Source organism: Theropithecus gelada, chromosome 12, assembly GCF_003255815.1.
Source record: "Theropithecus gelada isolate Dixy chromosome 12, Tgel_1.0, whole genome shotgun sequence".
In the NCBI taxonomy this organism is placed as follows: Eukaryota; Metazoa; Chordata; class Mammalia; order Primates; family Cercopithecidae; genus Theropithecus; species Theropithecus gelada.
This window is the reverse complement of record NC_037680.1, coordinates 62,289,978-62,308,917: the sequence shown is the minus strand read 5'-3', so window position 1 is coordinate 62,308,917 and position 18,940 is coordinate 62,289,978. Positions and strand designations below refer to the sequence as shown.

The window sequence follows — 18,940 nt, the reverse complement described above, 5'->3', positions numbered from 1 at the left end:
AGCAAACTATCACAAGAACAGAAAACCAAACACCGCATGTTCTCACTCATAGGTGGGAACTGAACAATGAGATCACTTGGACTCAGGAAGGGGAACATCACACACCGGGGCCTATCATGGGGAGGGGGGAGGGGGGAGGGATTGCATTGGGAGTTATACCTGATGTAAATGACGAGTTGATGGGTGCAGCACACCAACATGGCACAAGTATATATATGTAACAAACCTGCACGTTATGCACATGTACCCTACAACTTAAAGTATAATAATAATAAATAAATTAAAAAAAAAGAGTTTAAAGAACAACAAAAAAAACATAGTTTTCTGAATTACAAAAAAAAATAGCTCAATCATAAAAATAATAGAAAATAAATATTTATTAAAACAAGATCTACATCTGAAGTCTGATTTATTTTCTTATTTTTTTGCTGATTTGAACTGTTTCTTTTCTTCTTTCTACTTTCTTAAGAAAATTGGCACTCCTTTCCAGACCTGTACTCCACATGATCAAATTTACATTTCCCCCAAGGGATATAATTCAATTTTGAGAAACAGCCAGACTGAAAACTATATCCTATATTTTGGCAGAAAAAAAAAAAACAAACTTCACTGGGTTCAGTTCATAAAATGGGCTTCATGACAACAGTCTATCCTTAGACTAGTACCTTTTGGCAGTATGCAATTAGGATCATGAAAGCTGATGTCAGTGACACCGTTATCATTTGTCCTAATTTGTTTTTCTAGGATATGGTTTCTTAGGTCAACCCAAGTTTCCACAGGTTTTTCTCTTAGATATTCTGCAACCTAATGCATTCAGATTCACTTTTCTGTTTTCTTCATGTTATATCATTGGCACGAAACATAACTCAAGGAGTTCTATGTATTCATTGACAGCAGTTCCCAACAGACTTTCTGCTCCAAAAGCATACACACAGAACCAAACAAAGTGCAAAGGCCTACAGGTAAAATTAGTCAGGAAACTGAAAAAGCTTCATTGATCACTATTAGAAAACAATTTTATTAACCAGATAAAGCATGGCATCAGCAGAAATGGCAGGGTATCTTCAGAAATTCATTCCTCCAAAAAAGTAACAAGTAAACTGGCAAAAGAACAATGATGAGAATTATAGTTTCTGGGGCTCTAGAAAATTATCAAAGGCTTGCAGCATTCCAGAGAGCACTTATTTAGGAAAAACAGTGAATCTAGGTAATAGCATTGAGTTTTGGTGTTTTAACTTGTCTTATTTTCATCCCCTCTCTCCAGCTTCGTAATATCCTTGAAAAATAATACCCTGAAATCACAGCAACATAGTTTTATTTTGGTATCTGCCCAAAATCTAGCATTATAGTTTGAACATAGTAGGTTCTCAATAAATGTTTGATAAATAAATTCCTATTTAAAGTCTTTTGGATCGGTGCCTACTTCTCTCTCATCCCAAATGAAGTCTTTGCAGGCCACAGATAGCTTTTGGGAACTGGTTCTGAGTTTGTTTCTTTCAATTTTTCCTATATATTGGTGTCAAAGTTATTCATTGTGTATGCTAATTTGACCATTACACCCCCACTAAAAACCATCAGACTATTACACAATAAATAAACTACAAGTTTTAACCACAGTCTTCAGGGTAATAGATTTATGCCTTCTTCATTCTGTTACTCCTTATACCTTCCCTGTAATACAAGGTTACTTATCACCTAAGTGCAATGCTTAATTATTGCAACTTTACTCCCACTGCAGTCATATTTATTTTCATTCCCTTGGTACTGAATTTTCATCTCTATTTTATAAATCTTTTTTAACATTAAACAAATGATCAGGGACAAGAAAACTAAGCAATAAGTGAGAAAAGAAATAGAAGAGATGTGAGGCTTCCACAGCAAACTCCTATAAAACCTGGAGTTAAACCTGAACAAGAGGAATGTGACATATGTGTCTTTGCTCTTTATTTGGATCTGTGTGTATGCTCTTGGGGCAGTGGTGAAGAAGCTCCAGGTAAGGTATAGAGTTCTTTATTTTTCACTAAGGTAGGATTTTTAATGAAAGAATATACAAAATGCTTGCTATGAAAGATTCAAGTGATTTTTGTAATTCTACATTCTTGGATAGGAGAAGATAAAAATTGCAGTTATTACAACTATATTATGAGCCTCTTCTAACCTTTTCTTTAAAGAGGTAGGTATTTATATTTCCAATAAATAAAAATGTTTGTATCCAATAAATAAAATAAACAATGTTATTTTACATATGGTCTACACATCATCAAGTTTTATTGCTTTGAACTAGACAAGTCAGTTTCCTTCCTTCTGCATCTTTTACAGTATTATGTATCATATGAATACTCAATAAGTCAAACAAACTGATATTTATCAGTCTTAAAATAAAAATTATCATTTCAGGAAACCTTGTCTGAACATGTCAATACCATTTGCCGTCACTCACCACTTATTTTACTCAATCATCTTCATAGGAATTTGGGGTTTGTAAAGTTTATCCTAGACTTCATTTGGTTTGTTGATTTTTTTAAAAGATGATGGCATTGGGTGTAAAATAATACAAAGCTCACTGCCATTACTTAGATTCGTGTTTTCCTCTCTCTCTTTTCTTGAGTTGAGGAAAACAGATATAAACATCAACAAAATAGGTGGTCACTAAGGTTTGAAGAATGAAAAGTCCCTGGGCTTAACAACTATCTCTTGTAAGTGCCATAATTTCCACTACTAGAGATTTTTTTTTTTTTAATTAAACTGCAAAATAGCCTTTGGGGTGCGGGAATAACTGATTAAGTCATTTGTACTATGAACTATTTTACCAGTCTTAGACAGCCAGTAATCTCAAAAAGCATAAGAGATGGTAGCTGTTTCAAAGAAGAGAAAAGGAAACAAATAAAGCCAGATCATGAGAAGCTACCAAAAGAAGGCTATGATGTGGATACACTTGAAAATGGCATGGAGGTCCTGACTATAGGTGGATTATAGGTAAGGAGAAGGAGAAAGGAAAGGACAATGATTCACTTTGTCTACAACTTAAGCTTAGTATTGAAAGTCTGCAAAAGACTAAGTTTCACTAAATCCAAGTAGAACTATAAAAATGGAGGATTCCATGGAATAATTTGCTTATGAGCAGCACTCTTATATAATTATTAAAATTATTTATGATTACATATAATTCCTTAGGTACTTACCTATTTGTGCAAACAGGAGAAGAAAATATACCCGGGTCTGTAGCATGAGCCTGAGGTCCTATTTATCAGAAAAATAAAATTACATAGTTTGTGTCCATCCTCAGCAATTTGCTAAATGGTAATCCTCCAGTAGGAGGACCATTTATTCTCTGTTATCACTGCCTTGTTTACAGGCTTTCAGGGACTCTCCACAGTGAAGTCCAAAGTCCTTAGCAAGGACCTGTATTGTAAGATCTGATGTCCTTAATCTACCTCTTCAGTGTCTTCTCTGACTAGTCTTTCATACTTAAGCTATGGTCCAGAGACAGAATATTTTGCAGTCCCCTAAATATATCATGTTTCTTATGCCTCTGTGGACTGTGGTTTTGCAGTTTCTTTTGTCTAAAACACCCTGTGCTGTATTTTAACTTCTCATCTTTTAGGGCTCATTCACCTTATGTTAACTCCTGACAGCCTTCCTTGATACCTACCTGAACAAATACCCTTCCCAGTGCTCTCAAAACACTCTAAACATGTTTATATTATAAAACTCATCATGCCTACACAGTAATTATGTTTACTCTTGTGTACACCTGATTATGACTTCCCACATATATCCTCAGTATTTAACATGTTTTGGTGTGTGATCAATTTTAGAAAGAAAGGAACTGACAATCCCAGCACTTTGGGAGGCCCAGGAGGGCGGATCATGAGGTCAGGAGATCAAGACCATCCTGGCCAACATGGTGAAACCCCGTCTCTACTAAAAATACAAAAAAAATTAGCAGAGCATGGCGGCGTGTGCCTGTAGTCCCGGCTGCTGGGAAGGCTGAGGCAGGAGAATGGTGTGAACCTGAGAGGCGGAGCCCATATCCGAAAATTAAATGTGAAGACAACACTGTTTTTAATGCAAAAAATCTCTTCTGTGGTTTCCCACAATATGCTAAATAAGTATCTTTAATTTTGCCTAGAATTCAGTATAGAGCATTAAAGCCATACTGTTGAAAATAGCTAAACTTTCAGAGAGATAGGAGAACTTTCTGAAGGTAAAACAAATGGGAGAACACAAATCTATAGAGGTAAACAAATGCTGAAGCTGATACCTGCCCTAGGGACAGTGGCCACATCTGGAAATTTAGTGTCTGGTCAGAGCATTTAAAACATGACATTGAGCCCCCCAAAAGATGGGGAATTAAAACTAAGAGCTCCTAAAAATATACAGATGCTCCTTGACTTAACAATGGGGTTGATATCACAATAAACCCATCATAAGTTGAAAATAAGTTGGAAATGCATTTAGTAGACCTAACCTGCTGAACATAATAGCTTTACTTAGCCTACTTTAAATTTGGTCCGAACACTTACATTAGCTTACAGTTGGGCAAAATCAGCTAACACAAAGCCTACTTTATAATAAAGTGTTGAATATCTTATATAATTTCTTGAATGCTATACTGAAAGTAAAAAACAGAATGGTTGTATAGGTACTTAAAATACAGTGTCTATTGAATGTTTATCGGTTTTACACAATCCTAAAGTTGAAAAATCTTAAGTCCAACCACTGTAAGTGGGGAGGTCATCTGTTTAGGATCCAAATGAGCTACGTCTTCAATTAGTCATCTACAAAAAAAAAAAAAAAAAAAAAAAAAAATCATGCCACAGAGGAAGCAGACAAATTACGTCTTGGCTTTTGGCTGTGGGTGGAGAAGGAGGAGGAGAAGATAAAAGCATTTGCTAAGAATTCATAATCACAGATTATGTTTTCTATGACCTTGAGTTTCAAATCCACAGAAACTGTATTGTCCCTAAAACTCCATGTGAGAATTTAATTTAAGATGAATCAGTGTTCACAGCTCTTACAGATAACTGGCAGCAGCATACGTAAATTTCTTTTAGAGAATTATAGTCTATCCAAATATTATTGAATCCCCAATAATAAATTTCTGTCAATAACAACCTCCCACTCCCCGCAGAAATATAAAAAAAGAAAAACAAGAAATCATGGCTTTTAACAGAAACAAAAACAATATATTAAAATTAGACCCCGAAGATTTCAAATATTTGAATTAGCAGATATAAAATATAAAATAAGAGGACTTTATATGTTTAAATATATAAAGAAGGGATTTGAAAGGGTAAGAATAGAAAAACAGCCTATAAGAAGTCCAGCCAAATTTAAAAATAACTATTTAGAAATTGTATTATATATATATAATATACCATAGTTCAATCAATTTTACAAAGCAATTAATTTATGAAATAATAAATTATATAGAAAAACTAAATAAAGAGAGAATTAGTGAACTGGAGAACATATTTGAAGAAATTAACAGAAATGCAGTGAGAGAAATGGAAAATACAGTTGTTAAAGTACATGAGACAAGAAGGTAGTCTAATACTCAGAAGAAGATAGTAATGAAAATGAAGAGAGGCAAAATAGATAGAGAAAATGGCTGAAACTTGTACAGAACTGCTCCTAATAATAATACTAAAGAAAAAACAAAGAAAACATCTTAAAAACAGCCCAAGGTGGGGGACAGAAGAATCACTTACAAAGGAATAATTACACAGAATAAAAAGTAAAAGAATTACACAAAACAATTTTTTTTTTTTTTTTTTTTTTTTTTGAGACAGAGTGTCGCTCTGTCACCCAGGCTGGAGCGCAGTGGCACGTTCTTGGCTCACTGCAACCTCTGCCTCCCAGGTTCAAGTTATTCTTGTGCCTCAGTCTAAAAATCTGTTATATTTAAAGTGCTAAGAAAAAAAAAAATAACCATCCCCTGAAACTTACTCATATCATTGGACATAATGATATTCTAATACAAGGATAAAGACAATTTTATCAAATAAAATCTGAGAATTTACTCCCAAAATACGTTCACTAAAGACCTTTCTAAAGAATGCAGTACTTTAGGACAAATGGCAATAATCCCAAGAAGTATTAAATGCAAGAAGGAATGAGTGGAGAACAAAATAAGCTGGTAAACAGGTGGGCAAATATAAATAAAATCTGTATAAAACAGTAATAAGAAAGTAATTTGACTGATAAAACCTTTAAAATGTCAAAATTTAAACTATTGGACAATAATAAGTATGATACAAAGTGATGATTAGAAGTAAATTATCCAACTTTAACTTTTATTTTAAATATACTTCAACAGAACTAGAAGAGTAAATTTACAGTGTTCAACACAAAGAAATAACAAATGTTTGAGTGACAGATCTCCCAATTAACCAGACTTATCACTATATATTGTATGCTTATATCAAAATACTTATGTACCCCAGAAATATGTCTGACTTTTATGTATCCATAAAAATTTAAACAAAATGTTAGGGTAATTGCCAAAAGAAACATACATATGTTATGCAATTTGTAAAACAGAAAAAAAAAAACCTAGATTAAAAACTAAATTTAGCACTCTAAGAGAATGCAATAAAGAATAAATAAAAATATATTAAAAAGTAGAACAAAGAGAAACCACAAATAAGGCAGTAAAAAACTTCCAAAGATTTGTAATTTACATAAATACAAATTGATTGTGTTCAGTTAAAATTCAGAAATGCTAAGACATTAAAAATAAAGCAAAATCCAGCTGTAGACTGTCTACAAGAGGCATCTAAACAAATAAAGACACTAAGATTAGAAGCTGATGTCTCTATATTAATAATAGACACATTTAATTTAAGCCAAAAAATATAACTTATGGTAAAGGTCACTGCATGATGATAGGAATATTCAATTCACCTGGAAGATATGATGATTCTAAAATTTGGATATGTCTAATCACTAGATCAAAAATATTTTTAAAATGGTCAGAGCTACATTAACGAGTTTTCAAACCTACTCTCATTATTTTCAATAATTTTTAGAACAAGGAGTAAAAAGTATATATGTGTATTTGAATATATAATAAGCTACCTATTTGAAATACACAATTCACTATCTTGATTGAATGGACATATTTAGAACATTACATCCCAAATTGAATAATATTCATTGTTTTCAACCACACAGAACCTATTAAATATTAATCATGTTTGCTAAGCCAGAAAGTATGCTCTAGATTCCTCTTTATGGTTGGTATCATGAAGATCATACTCTCAGTCTACAATGCAATTAAATTATAAATGACCACCAACAAAAATAAAGTAAATTTAGAGTAACTAACCCAGGAGTACAAAATTTAATAACTAACTCATGAGTACAAACTAATAAACAAAATTGAATATTAAACATGATTTAGAAAAAAATGAAGTATTATAAGGCAAGTTTTTTGATACATTTTATATTTTAATAGTTACATATCACCAACTAAGTTTCACATACTGTTCTAAAAAGTTTAAAATATAAACTCATTGAATTCCCATAACAATCGTATGTATTACTACTATTATATTTATTTTATAGTTGGAAAATCTAAAGAACAGAGACATTAAATAACTTGGCCAAACTAACATGCATTTTAAGTACTGGAGTGTGGATTAAACCTATCTATCTGAGTACATTCTCTTAGTGACTATGCCATACTGCCTTTCAATAATCTCATCTAAATAAATACGATATATTATAACTTTATGCAAGTATATCTGAAAATGTATATGAATTAAATAAATTTAGAAAAAAAGTTACTTGCTGAAAACACTCAAAAAGAAGAAAAATAATTTTGAATCACTAAAGTAATTGAATTCATAATTTAGCTTTTTCTCACTAAAAGAACAAAGACTAGGTTATTTATTTTAACAGTGACTTCTACTAAACATTCAAAGAATATATAATTTCAACTTTTTAAATGTTTATAAAACAGTAAAAGCAGCCAACATAATTAACTCATGGAGCTAGTGTAATCTTGACATGAAAACCGTATCAGGATACTATGAGAAAGGAAAATTACAACCCAACCTCTCTCAAGAACCTAGATGCTAAAATCCTAAACAAATTACTAGTAAATTTAATCTACATGTATAAGAAGAAAAACACATGATAGATAAAACTGATTTAATCAAGGGTGTGTGGCTGTTTTAACAATAAAATATGATAGCCTTAACAGACACATAAAATATATTTTAAAAAGTCAAAATTCACCACTAAAGTTTTGCATATTAGAAGTAGAAAGATACTTTCTTAGCCTAACATTATTATCTACCAAAAGATCACAGTACATATCATACTTAATGAGAAATTATTTAAACATTTTTTTTTACTAAGAAAGAAGACAAGGAGCCCACTTTTACCACTTTATTAATCATTGCACTTCAGGTCTTAGGAAAGGGAAGAGTGCAAAGAAAACTACAATTATAAGAATTGCAAATGAAGTAACTAAATTTTATTATTTGCAGAAGGTATCATTTGATTTTTTTAAAAAAACACAGTTATTTCTGTGTTATGGGGACAGGATTAATATATTAGTAAATATTAAGCCCTCTGCTGAGAAATAAAAGAGGGTCTCTCTACCCCTAACCTCCTCCAGCTGTACTTTACAGCACTCTGTTATTTTCAGGGAGGAGGTTATGGTCATCCTCGGAAGCAAAACTGATGGAAAATTTATAGCCACGCCTATTCATTATATATTATCTCTGGCTGATTTCCTTAGGATAGAGTGAGTAGCTGCAACAGAGACCATATGCCTGGCCAACATGTGGATTAGAATCTTGCATCCCGGCCAGGCGCGGTGGCTCACGCCTGTAATCACAGCACTTTGGGAGGCTGAGGTGAGCAGATCACCTGAGGTGAGGAGTCCAAGATCAGCCTGACCAACATAGCGAAACCTGGTCTGTACTAAAAATACAAAAATTAGTTGGGTATGGTGGTGGGTACATGTAATCCCAACTACTCGGGTGGCTGAGGCAGAGGAGTCACTTGAACCCAGGAGGCGGAGGTTGCGGTGAGCCGAGATTGCACCACTGCACTCCAGCCTGGGCAACAGAGTGAGACTCTGTCTCAAAATAATAATAATAATAATAATAATAACAACAATAGTAATAAAAATCTTGCATCCCTCAGATAGAAAATAGACGTATTTTGTATATTCATAAAACACTTAAAAATGTCATATATCATATCACATATTTAGCTATAAAGAAAATTTAACATCAATGAAAAGAGATTTAAAGCCTATGTTTTTTGATACGAATTCAAATAAATTAAAAAGAAATAATAGAAATGTTATCAAAATTAGCAATGTCAACAGAGATTTTTTTGATATCAATTCAAATGAATTAAAAATAAATAATAAGAATGTTATCAAAATTAGAAATGAAAGCAATATTCACCCAGGTAACTGTTACACTGAAAGGGATTCTAAGAGGGAAAGTTAAAAATTACATATAAACCAATGAAAAGCAGGACAACTGACATCAAAATGTACAGTGTTGAGTTGTACATTCATAGTAAAATATAGAGTATGAAAGCTATTATTATTATTATATAATTTCTATTTTTTATTATTTAATTTTTGAGATTGTGTCTCAGTCTGTCACCCAGGCTGGAGTGCCCTGGCATGATCGTGGCTCACTGCAACCTCTGCCTCCCAGGTCAAGTCATTATCCCACCTCAGCTTTCCAAGTAGCTGGGATCACAGATGTGTGCCAATATGCCTGGCTAAGTTTTTGTATTTTTGGTAGAGACAGGGTACCACCATTTTGCCCAGGCTGGTTTCAAACTGCTGAGCTCAAGCAATGAACCCGTCTCAGCCTCCCAGAGTGCTGGGTTTACAGGCATGAACCACTGCACCCGGCACAATGTAATTTTTAAATAAAACAAAAACCCGGCCAGGCGAGGTGGCTCATGCCTGCAATCCCAACACTTTAGGAGGCAGAGGTGGGTGGATCACCTGAGGTCAGGAATACGACACTAGCCTGGCCAACATGGAGAAACTCCATCTCTACTAAAAATACAAAAATTAGTGGAGTATGGTGGCACACACCTGTAATCCCAGCTACTCGGGAGGCTAAGGCAGGAGAATCTCTTGAACCCAGGAGGCAGAGGTTGCAGCGAGCCGAGATTGCACCACTGTACTCCAGCCTGGGTGAGAGAATGAGGATCCACGAAAAAAAAAAAAAAAAAAAAAAACACACAATTTTGGAAGATAGAGTTAACAGATGGTCTGGGAGTGTTCTATCCTTAACTCTGTGGAAGTTTAGATAACTGATTTTTCATTTTTGCAAAAGCTAGGACCATGCAATTTATGATTTGAAATTTAAGATCCCAAACGTCCCTGGAGAACTTCAGAGTAAGCTTTGTTTACTAATGGTTTTCACTCAGATTAATCAAATACATAACATGGCTTGGGGCATAAAGACACCCTACTAAGAATTACTACATTGAGAGCTTTCCAGAAAACAATTTTTTTTTTTCCATATAGATCCACAAATGAAATGTGTCCATGTGTGAATAAAGGTTCTGAGGAGGTTGTGCCTGTATGATTCTTGGGCCCTTAATGCTTGCTTGTCCTCTCTTTCTCTAGTTACACAATATCTTTTGCTATATAGTTTATGTTGGTATGCTCAATATAGTCTTGTGAGTCCTTTCAAATACCCAGATTTGTGCAATCTTTTCAAGAGTGTATTCATTCAAAGAAATGTTAAAAGAACGAGAACATAATTTAAAAGGACTAAAATAGACATTAAAATTTTAAAAAAAGAAACCCAAGCAAATAGTGAATTAAAAATCTGAACTGAAAATGCTAAGGAAGAAGAAAGCTGCTTCTGAAACTGCTAATAAGGGAAATAAGAAAGAAAAGACTAGTTAGTGTTAGATAATGTAAATACAAAATTAGGAGAAATTAGAATTATTGAAATAATAACTACATGCATCTCTAGGCCAATGAGTCTAATTCATAATTTCCTAGCAAAATACAATCTAACAAAATTGACTAAGGAAAGATGGCAAACTTGAAAGGGTAATCACCATAAAAATGCAAAGGAGAAACAGTTAATAGGATGCAAATATTAACTGCTACATTTTACATAAACTTTAAAGAACAGATTATTAAATGTTACATTGAACATTCTGGGGAATAAAATGGTGGAAATTTTCTCATTCTCTTTACAAAATTAGTACAACTTTATTTTCAAACAGGAAAAAGAATGATAAAGAGATCAAGCCTACTTATAAATAAATTATAACATCTTAAATGAGACAATTGCAGAAAAATTTGAACCATGTAGTTAAAAAATACATATATAATAGCTCCTTCAGTAGTTAAAAATCCTGCTTGATGGTTTGCAGTCATAATAGAATAACTGACACTTGACCAGCCTTCTTACCATAATCAATCAGAAAATTAGACTATATGAGTAATCTTTTTACATATGGAGAACAGGAATCACAATAATGTACTCTCTGCACAAAGGGATAAAGATAAAGTGAAGTTTGAAAATACCACATATTATTAACTAAAGACACTTTCCAAGCAATAACATACTATGGTGGCTTAACTAATTTGAGGAGTTAGAAATTATACAGAGATTTAAAAAAGCTAAGACAGCTAGAAACTATGGAGAATAGTACCAGGAAAATATGGCATTATATACAGGAAGAAGTCCATGCTTCTAAAATGGCACCCTGTTGAGATTTTAGCTCTACATTAAGTTGCACAATCTAGTATGATACCCAGGCAAACGACAACTTCTTGTAGAAAAAAATATTACTGTGGAGGTGTGAAAAGAATAAGTCTCAATTTCACACAAGACTGGAAAATATTTCCTAACTGACTAGTAAGAGAGGAGGGACTTGGTAGAATGTCTAGCACATCTTATAGAGACTCCAGAAAATTAATCTCCATTTAGGAGAACTGAAGGATCCATAAAGTAAAATTGACATTATACGTCCCGTAACAACATTTAAATATAAGCCTTAAAAAATCACAATCATACATAAACCTGTTAAAACAAAATTCTCCAATTTTTGAAAGCAGACAAAACTCGACAATAGCATAGCAATAAAACTGTCTGGTATGCAATAAAATATGTCAGCCATGGACAGAAACAAGAAAAGAAGAGACATAACTAGGAAAAATATTAGTCAACAGAAATAGATTGAGAAATAGTAGAGATGACAGAAATAACAGGATAGACCTTAGAAACATTTAATGAGGGGGAGAGATGTTAAGATATAAAAAAGGCCAACAGAACTTGTAAAATAACTCATTTTCTGAGATTAAAAACTTACTGGTGTGGTTTGACACTACAGACAAATAAAATAATCTCAAAGACATAGCATTAGAAATTATACAAACTGAAGCATGTGTATTTTTAAAAGATTTATAAGTAGTTAAGAGAGCCTCAGTAACCTGCAGGAAAGTATCAGGTGATCTAATATATGTTAAAATTGGGGTCCCAGACTACAGTCAAAGTGAAAGAATAAATTATAAAATCAGCTAGAGAAAAGCATCTAGTCACTTACAAAGAAAATCTCATTAGAATAACAGCAGATTTCTCAGCAGAAACCTTACAGGCCAGAAAAGAATGATATAAAATATTCAAAGTTTTGAAAGAAAATACATACATACATACATATATATATAGTGTGTACATATATATAATATAGAAATATAGAAATTCTACAGGCCAAAAATTCTATATTTAACAAGATTAAGCTTCACAAATTAAGGAGAAATAAAGTTTTTCCCAAACAAGCAAATACCGAGGGAATTCATCACCACTAAACTGGTCCTATAAGAAATGCTTTGGGCCTGGCATGTTGGATCATGCTTGTAATCCCAGCACTTTGGGAGGTTGAGGCAGATGGATTGCTTCGAGCCCAGGAGTTTGAGAACAGCCTGGGCAACATGACAAAACCCAATCTGTATACCAAAAAAATACAAAAACTTGCTGGTGTGGTGGCATGTGTCTGTAGTCTCAGCTATTTGGGAAGCTGAGGTGGGAAGATGGCTTGAGTTAAGGATGTGGAGATTACAGTGAGCTGAGGTCATGCCACTGCACTCTAGCCTGGGTGACAGAGCTGGATCTGAAAAAGAAAAGGAAAAAAACAAAAAGAAAAGAAAAGAAAGGAAAAGAAAAAGAGAAGAGGAGAGGAGAGGAGGGAAGTGGAGGGGAAGGGAGGGGATAAAAGATAAGCTCAAAAAAATTCAAAACTCAAGTGATAGTCACCATTATGAAAACACACAAAAGTACAAACTCACTGATATGGTTTGGATGTTTTATCCCTTCAAATATCAGTTTGAAATGTAATCCCCCAGTGTTGAAGGTGAGGCCTGGTAAGAAGTGTTTGGATCATGGGTGCAGATCCCTCATGAATGACTCGGTGCCCTCCTTACAGCAGTAATGAATGAGTTCTTGTGCTGAGTTCACATGAGAACTGGCTGTTTAAAAGAGTTCTGCTTTCTTACCAAATGATATGCCTGCTCCCCCACTTCACCTTCTGCCATGAGTGGAAGCTTTCTGAAGCTCTCATTAGAAGCAATGCTTTAGCAAAGAGCTTGACTGCATTGTGTCCATGCCCTGGGCATTTATGGAAGGTTGAACTTAAAGAGTGATGTCTTAGAGTATTTGGCAGAACAAATTTCTAAGCAACAAAGCATTCAAGAAATGATGTGGCTACTTCTAACAACCTATAATCAGATATTGGGGCAAAGAAATGAGTTAAAGGTGGAACTTATATTTATAAAAGAAGCAAAGTGTAAAAATTTGTAAAATTCACAAACTGTCTTTGTGATAGAAAAGGAAAGGGTGTTTTCAAGACAGAAATACAAGCAGGTTGTGGACCAATCACTTACTAGAGAGATTAGCATGACTAAAAGGGGGCCAAGTGTTAACAACCAAGACAATGGAAAAAAGCCCTTGAAGCCATTTCAGAAATCTTTGGGAAAGACCCTCCCATCACAGGCCCAGAGACCTAGGAGGAAAGAATGGTTTTAGAGGCCAGACCCAGGAACCTGCTCCTCTGCTCAGCCTCAAGACGCTGCTGCTCACATCCTGGCCACTCCAGCTCCAGCCTCAGCTCAAAGGCCCCAGGTACAGTTTGGGATGCCACTGTGGACATTGCAAGGCATAAGCCTTGCCAGGTTCTACGTGCTGTTTAGTCTGCAGGCTTACAGAATACAAGAGTGAAGGAGGCTTGGCCGCTCCACATAGATTTCAGAGTATGTATGAGAAAGGCAGGGTGCCCAGGCAGAAACCTGCTGCAGGACTGAAGCCCCTGCAGAGAGACTCTAGTAGGGCAGTGCCAATGGGAAATGTGGGATTGAAGCACTCACACTGAGTCCTCACTGGGCACTACCTAGTGGAACTGTGGGAATAGGACCACTGCGCTCCAGATCCCAGCATGGTACAGCCACCAACAGCTTGACACCTCAGCATGGAAAAGCAGCAGGCATTAGACTCAAATCAGTGACAGAAGCCATGGGGGCTCCACCCTGAAAAGCCACAGTAGTGGGGATGACTAATGCCTTGGGACCCCACCCCCTTTTTTTAGTGTGCCCAGGATGAGAGAGATGGAATCAAGGGAGATTATTTTGGAGCTTTGAGATTTAATGTTGACACTGCTAGGTTTTAGATTTGCATGGGGCACGTTGCCCCTTTATTTTGGCTGTTTTCTCCCTCTTGGAATGGAAATGTCTACCCAATGCCTGTACCACCGTAGTATCTTGGGAGTAATAACATGTTTTTGAACTCACAAGCTCATAAGTGAAGGCAACATACCTTAAGTCTCAAATTAAATTTTGGACCTTGGACTTTTTATTGAATTAATGCTGGAATAAGTTAAGATTTGGGGGGACTATTGGGAAGGGATGATTGTATTTTGCAATATAAAACATACATGAGATTTGGTGGCCAGTGGCAGAATGATATGGTTTGGATGTTTTGTCCCCTCAATATTTCATGTTGAAGTATAATCCCTGATATTGGAGGTGGGGCCTGATGGGAGGTGTTTTGGTCATGGGAATGGATTCCCCATAAATGATTTTGTGCCCACTTCATAATAAACAGTGAGTTCTCACTCTGAGTTCAGATTAAAAGCGTGGCACCCACCCACTGCTGCTTTCTCACCATGTGATAAGCCTGCTTCCCCTTCACCTTCTGCCATGAGTGGAAGCTTCCTGAGACCCTCAGCAGAAGCAATGCTGGTACCATGCATGTACAGCCTGTCAGAAGTCAAATCAGGAATGCAATGTCATTCACAACAGCCACAAAATGAATGAGGATACTGAAGAAATACCACTAACCAGGGAGGTGCAAGATCTCTTCACTGAGAATTACAAAACACTGCTCAAAGAAACCAGAGATGATACAAACAAATAGAAAAAGATACTATGCTCAGAGATAGGAAGAATTAATATTGTCAAAATGACCACGCTGCCCAAAGCAATTTACAGATTCAATGCCATTCCTATCAAACTACCAATGGCATGCTTCACAGAACAAGAAAACATTATTTTAAAATTTACATGGAACCAAAAAAAAAAAAAAAGAGAGAGAGAGCCTGAATAGCCAAGGCAATCCTAAACAAAAAGAACAAAGCAGGAGGCATCAAGCTACCTGACTTCAAACTATACTACAGGTCTACAGTAACCAAATCAGCATGGTATTGGTACAAAAATAGATACATAGGCCTGCAACCATCTGATCTTCAGCAAAGCTGACAAAAACAAGCAATGGAGAAAGGATTCCCTATTCAATAAATGGTTCTGGAATAACTGGCTAGCCGTATGCAGATCGAAACTGGGCCCCTCCTATACAGAAATCAGCACAAGATGGATTAAAGACTGAAATGTAAAACCCGATTTATTAAAACTATGGAAGACAATGGAGGCAGTACCATTCTGGACACAGGAACTGGCGAAGGTTTCATGAGGAAGATGCCAAAACCAATTGCAACAAAGGCAAAAATTGACAAATGGGGTCTACTGAAACTAAAGAGCTTCTGCACAGCAAAAGAAACTAGTAGCACAGTAAACAAACAACCTACAAAATGGGAAAAAATATTTGCAAACTATGCATGTGGCAAGAGTCTAATATTCAGCATTTGTAAGTAACTTAAACAAATTTACAAGAAAAAAACCGATCCCATTAAAAAGAGGGCAAAGGATATGAACAGACACTTTTCAAAAGAAGATAAACATGCAGTCAGCAGCATATTTTAAAAGCTCAATATCACTGATCATTAGATAAATGCAAATCAAAATCACAATGAGATACCATCTTGCAGCAGTCAGGATGGTTAGTATTAAAAAGAAAAAATAACAGATGCTGGCAAGGTTGCAGAGAAAAGGGAACATTTATACATTGTTGGTGGGATTGTAAATTAATTCAATCACTGTGGAAAGTAGTGTGATGATTCATCAAAGAGCTAAAAACAGAACTACTATTTGACCCTGCAATCCCATTACTGGCTATATATCCAAAGGAACATACACCATTCTATCATAAAGACACATGCATGTGTATGTTCATTGCAGCACATTACTCACAATAGCAAAGGCATGGAATCAACCTAAATGTTCATTAATGGTAGACTAGATTTTTTAAAATATGGCACATATACACCATGGAATACTATGCAGACACAGAAAAGAATTAGATCATGTCTTTTGCAGGAACATGGATGGAGCTGGAGGCCATTTTCCTTAGCAAACTAACACAGGAACAGAAAACAAAATCCACGTGTTATCACTTATAAGTGGAAACTAAACGATGAGAACACATGGACACAAAGAGGGGAACAAGGACACTGAGGCCACACTGTGGTAGAGGGTGGGAGGAGGGAGAGGATCAGAAAAAATAATGATTGAGTACTAATACTAGGCTTAGTACCAGGGTGATGAAATGATCTGTACAACAAACCCTCATGACATAAGTTTATCTGTAAAACAAACCTGCATATGTACCACTCAGCCTAAAATAAAAGATTTTCTTAATAAAGAAAATAACTATTTGCCCATTAAAAATAAAATAAAACAACATAAACATAGAAAACAACTGTATGCCAATTAAAAATAACATAAAAAAGAAACAATAGGGAAAGATAATTTTTTTCAATAAATATTGTTGAGAAAACGGTATGTTCACAGGCAGAAGAATTAAATTGGACCCTTACCTCACATCATATACAAAAAACAACAAAAAATGAATTAAAGATATAAACGTAAGGCCTTAAGGCATAAAACTATAAGAGAAAACATACAAATCTTCTTGATGTTGATCTAGGCAATAAATGTTTGGATATGGCACTAAAAGCATAGGCAATAAAAGCAAAAATAGAAAAACGAGATTGCATCAAATGTAAAAGTTTTTGCATTGCTGTAAAACAATCAACAGAGTGAGAAAGCAACCTACAGAATTGTATAAAATATCTGTAAACCACATATCTGATAAGGCGTTGTTATCCCAAGTATATAAAAAACTGAAACAACTCAATAGTAAAATAATATATATTAAAAATAATGAGCAAAATACATGAACAGACTTAAATACATTTATCAAACAAAGGCATGGAAATAATCAAAAAGTATATGAAAGGATGCTCAACATGACTAATCTCAGGGAAATACAATCAAAACCACAATGATATACCACTTCACATCTCTTAGAATGCCTATTATCAAAAATGTAAAAGACAACAAGCATTGGCAAGATTATGAAGAAAAACAAATCCTTGCATATTGTTGGTAGAAACGTAAATTTGTACAGACATTGTGGAAAACAGTATGAAGGTTCCTCAACAATTACCTTATGATCTAGCAATTCGACTTCTGGGTACATATCCAAAGGAAATGAAATCAGTATGTTGAAGAGATATCTGCACTCCTGTGTTTACTGCAGCATTATTCACAATAGCTAATATATAGAAACAAATGTATATCAACAGATGAGGGGATAAAGAAGATCTGATATATACCAAGAGACAGATCTATCTGTCTAAGTAGATATATAAATAAACACAGATACACAGACAGACAGATAGAAAGATACAATACTATTTAGCCTTTCAGACAAAGGAAATCTTGCCATTTGTGACAACATCAAAGAACTTGGAGAACATCATGCTAAGTGGAATAAGCCAAATGCAGAAAGACAAAAACGGCATGATTTATATGTGTAATATAAAAATGTCAGGGTCATAGGAACAGGGAATAGAATGGTGGTTACCAGGAGTTATGGGGAGGAGAATACATAAGATAAATAAGTGTGGAAGATCTAATGTACAACAATGTGAGTATAGTTAACAATATTGTGTCACTAAAAACTGCTAAGATAGTAGCTCGTAAGTGTTCTTCCACCACCACACACAAATAGTAACTATATGAAGTGAGGATATGTTAATTAGCTTTCTTGTGGTGAATATTTCACTGTATATACACATGTCAAGTTGTATATGATTCTCTTTGTCTTAGGATGGTGTTACATCTTGATTAGCCAATTGTGAGTCAAAAATATTGTAAGCTGAGAATGCATTTAATACCCCAATAAACAGACAGTAAAGTTGAAAAACCCTAAATTGAACCATTACAAATTAGGGACCATCTGTACCGTCAATATATACAATTTTAAATTATCCACTATACCTTAATAAAGTTGTGGTATGGGATAGAAGCTGCTGTAAAAGCAGAAAACAGTAAGTATAAGGATATGAGTACAATGACTTCAATTTTTTTTTCAAATTTTGGTTGTTAACATTAGTACTAACAATAAAAATAACAAAAAGAAAATAGGAAATTCCTTCTGATCCTTCATGTCTCAACACAGTCTTTCTAAATTATAAAGGCTTCTGTGATTACCCTAGATAGGCCTATGCATTCTCTTTCCCATAACTTTCC

At 34.7% G+C, this 18,940-nt stretch overlaps 1 protein-coding gene across 1 annotated transcript in view; it reads right to left on the bottom strand.

Annotated features, from left to right (window-relative positions):
- Nucleotides 1-18,940, bottom strand: part of FSIP2 (fibrous sheath interacting protein 2) — a 104,187-nt gene that overhangs the window by 56,935 nt on the left and 28,312 nt on the right. The window contains exon 14 of the mRNA XM_025404893.1: nt 3,183-3,240. Coding sequence (XP_025260678.1) covers nt 3,183-3,240 — 58 coding nt within the window. The remainder of the gene's footprint in view (nt 1-3,182; nt 3,241-18,940) is intronic.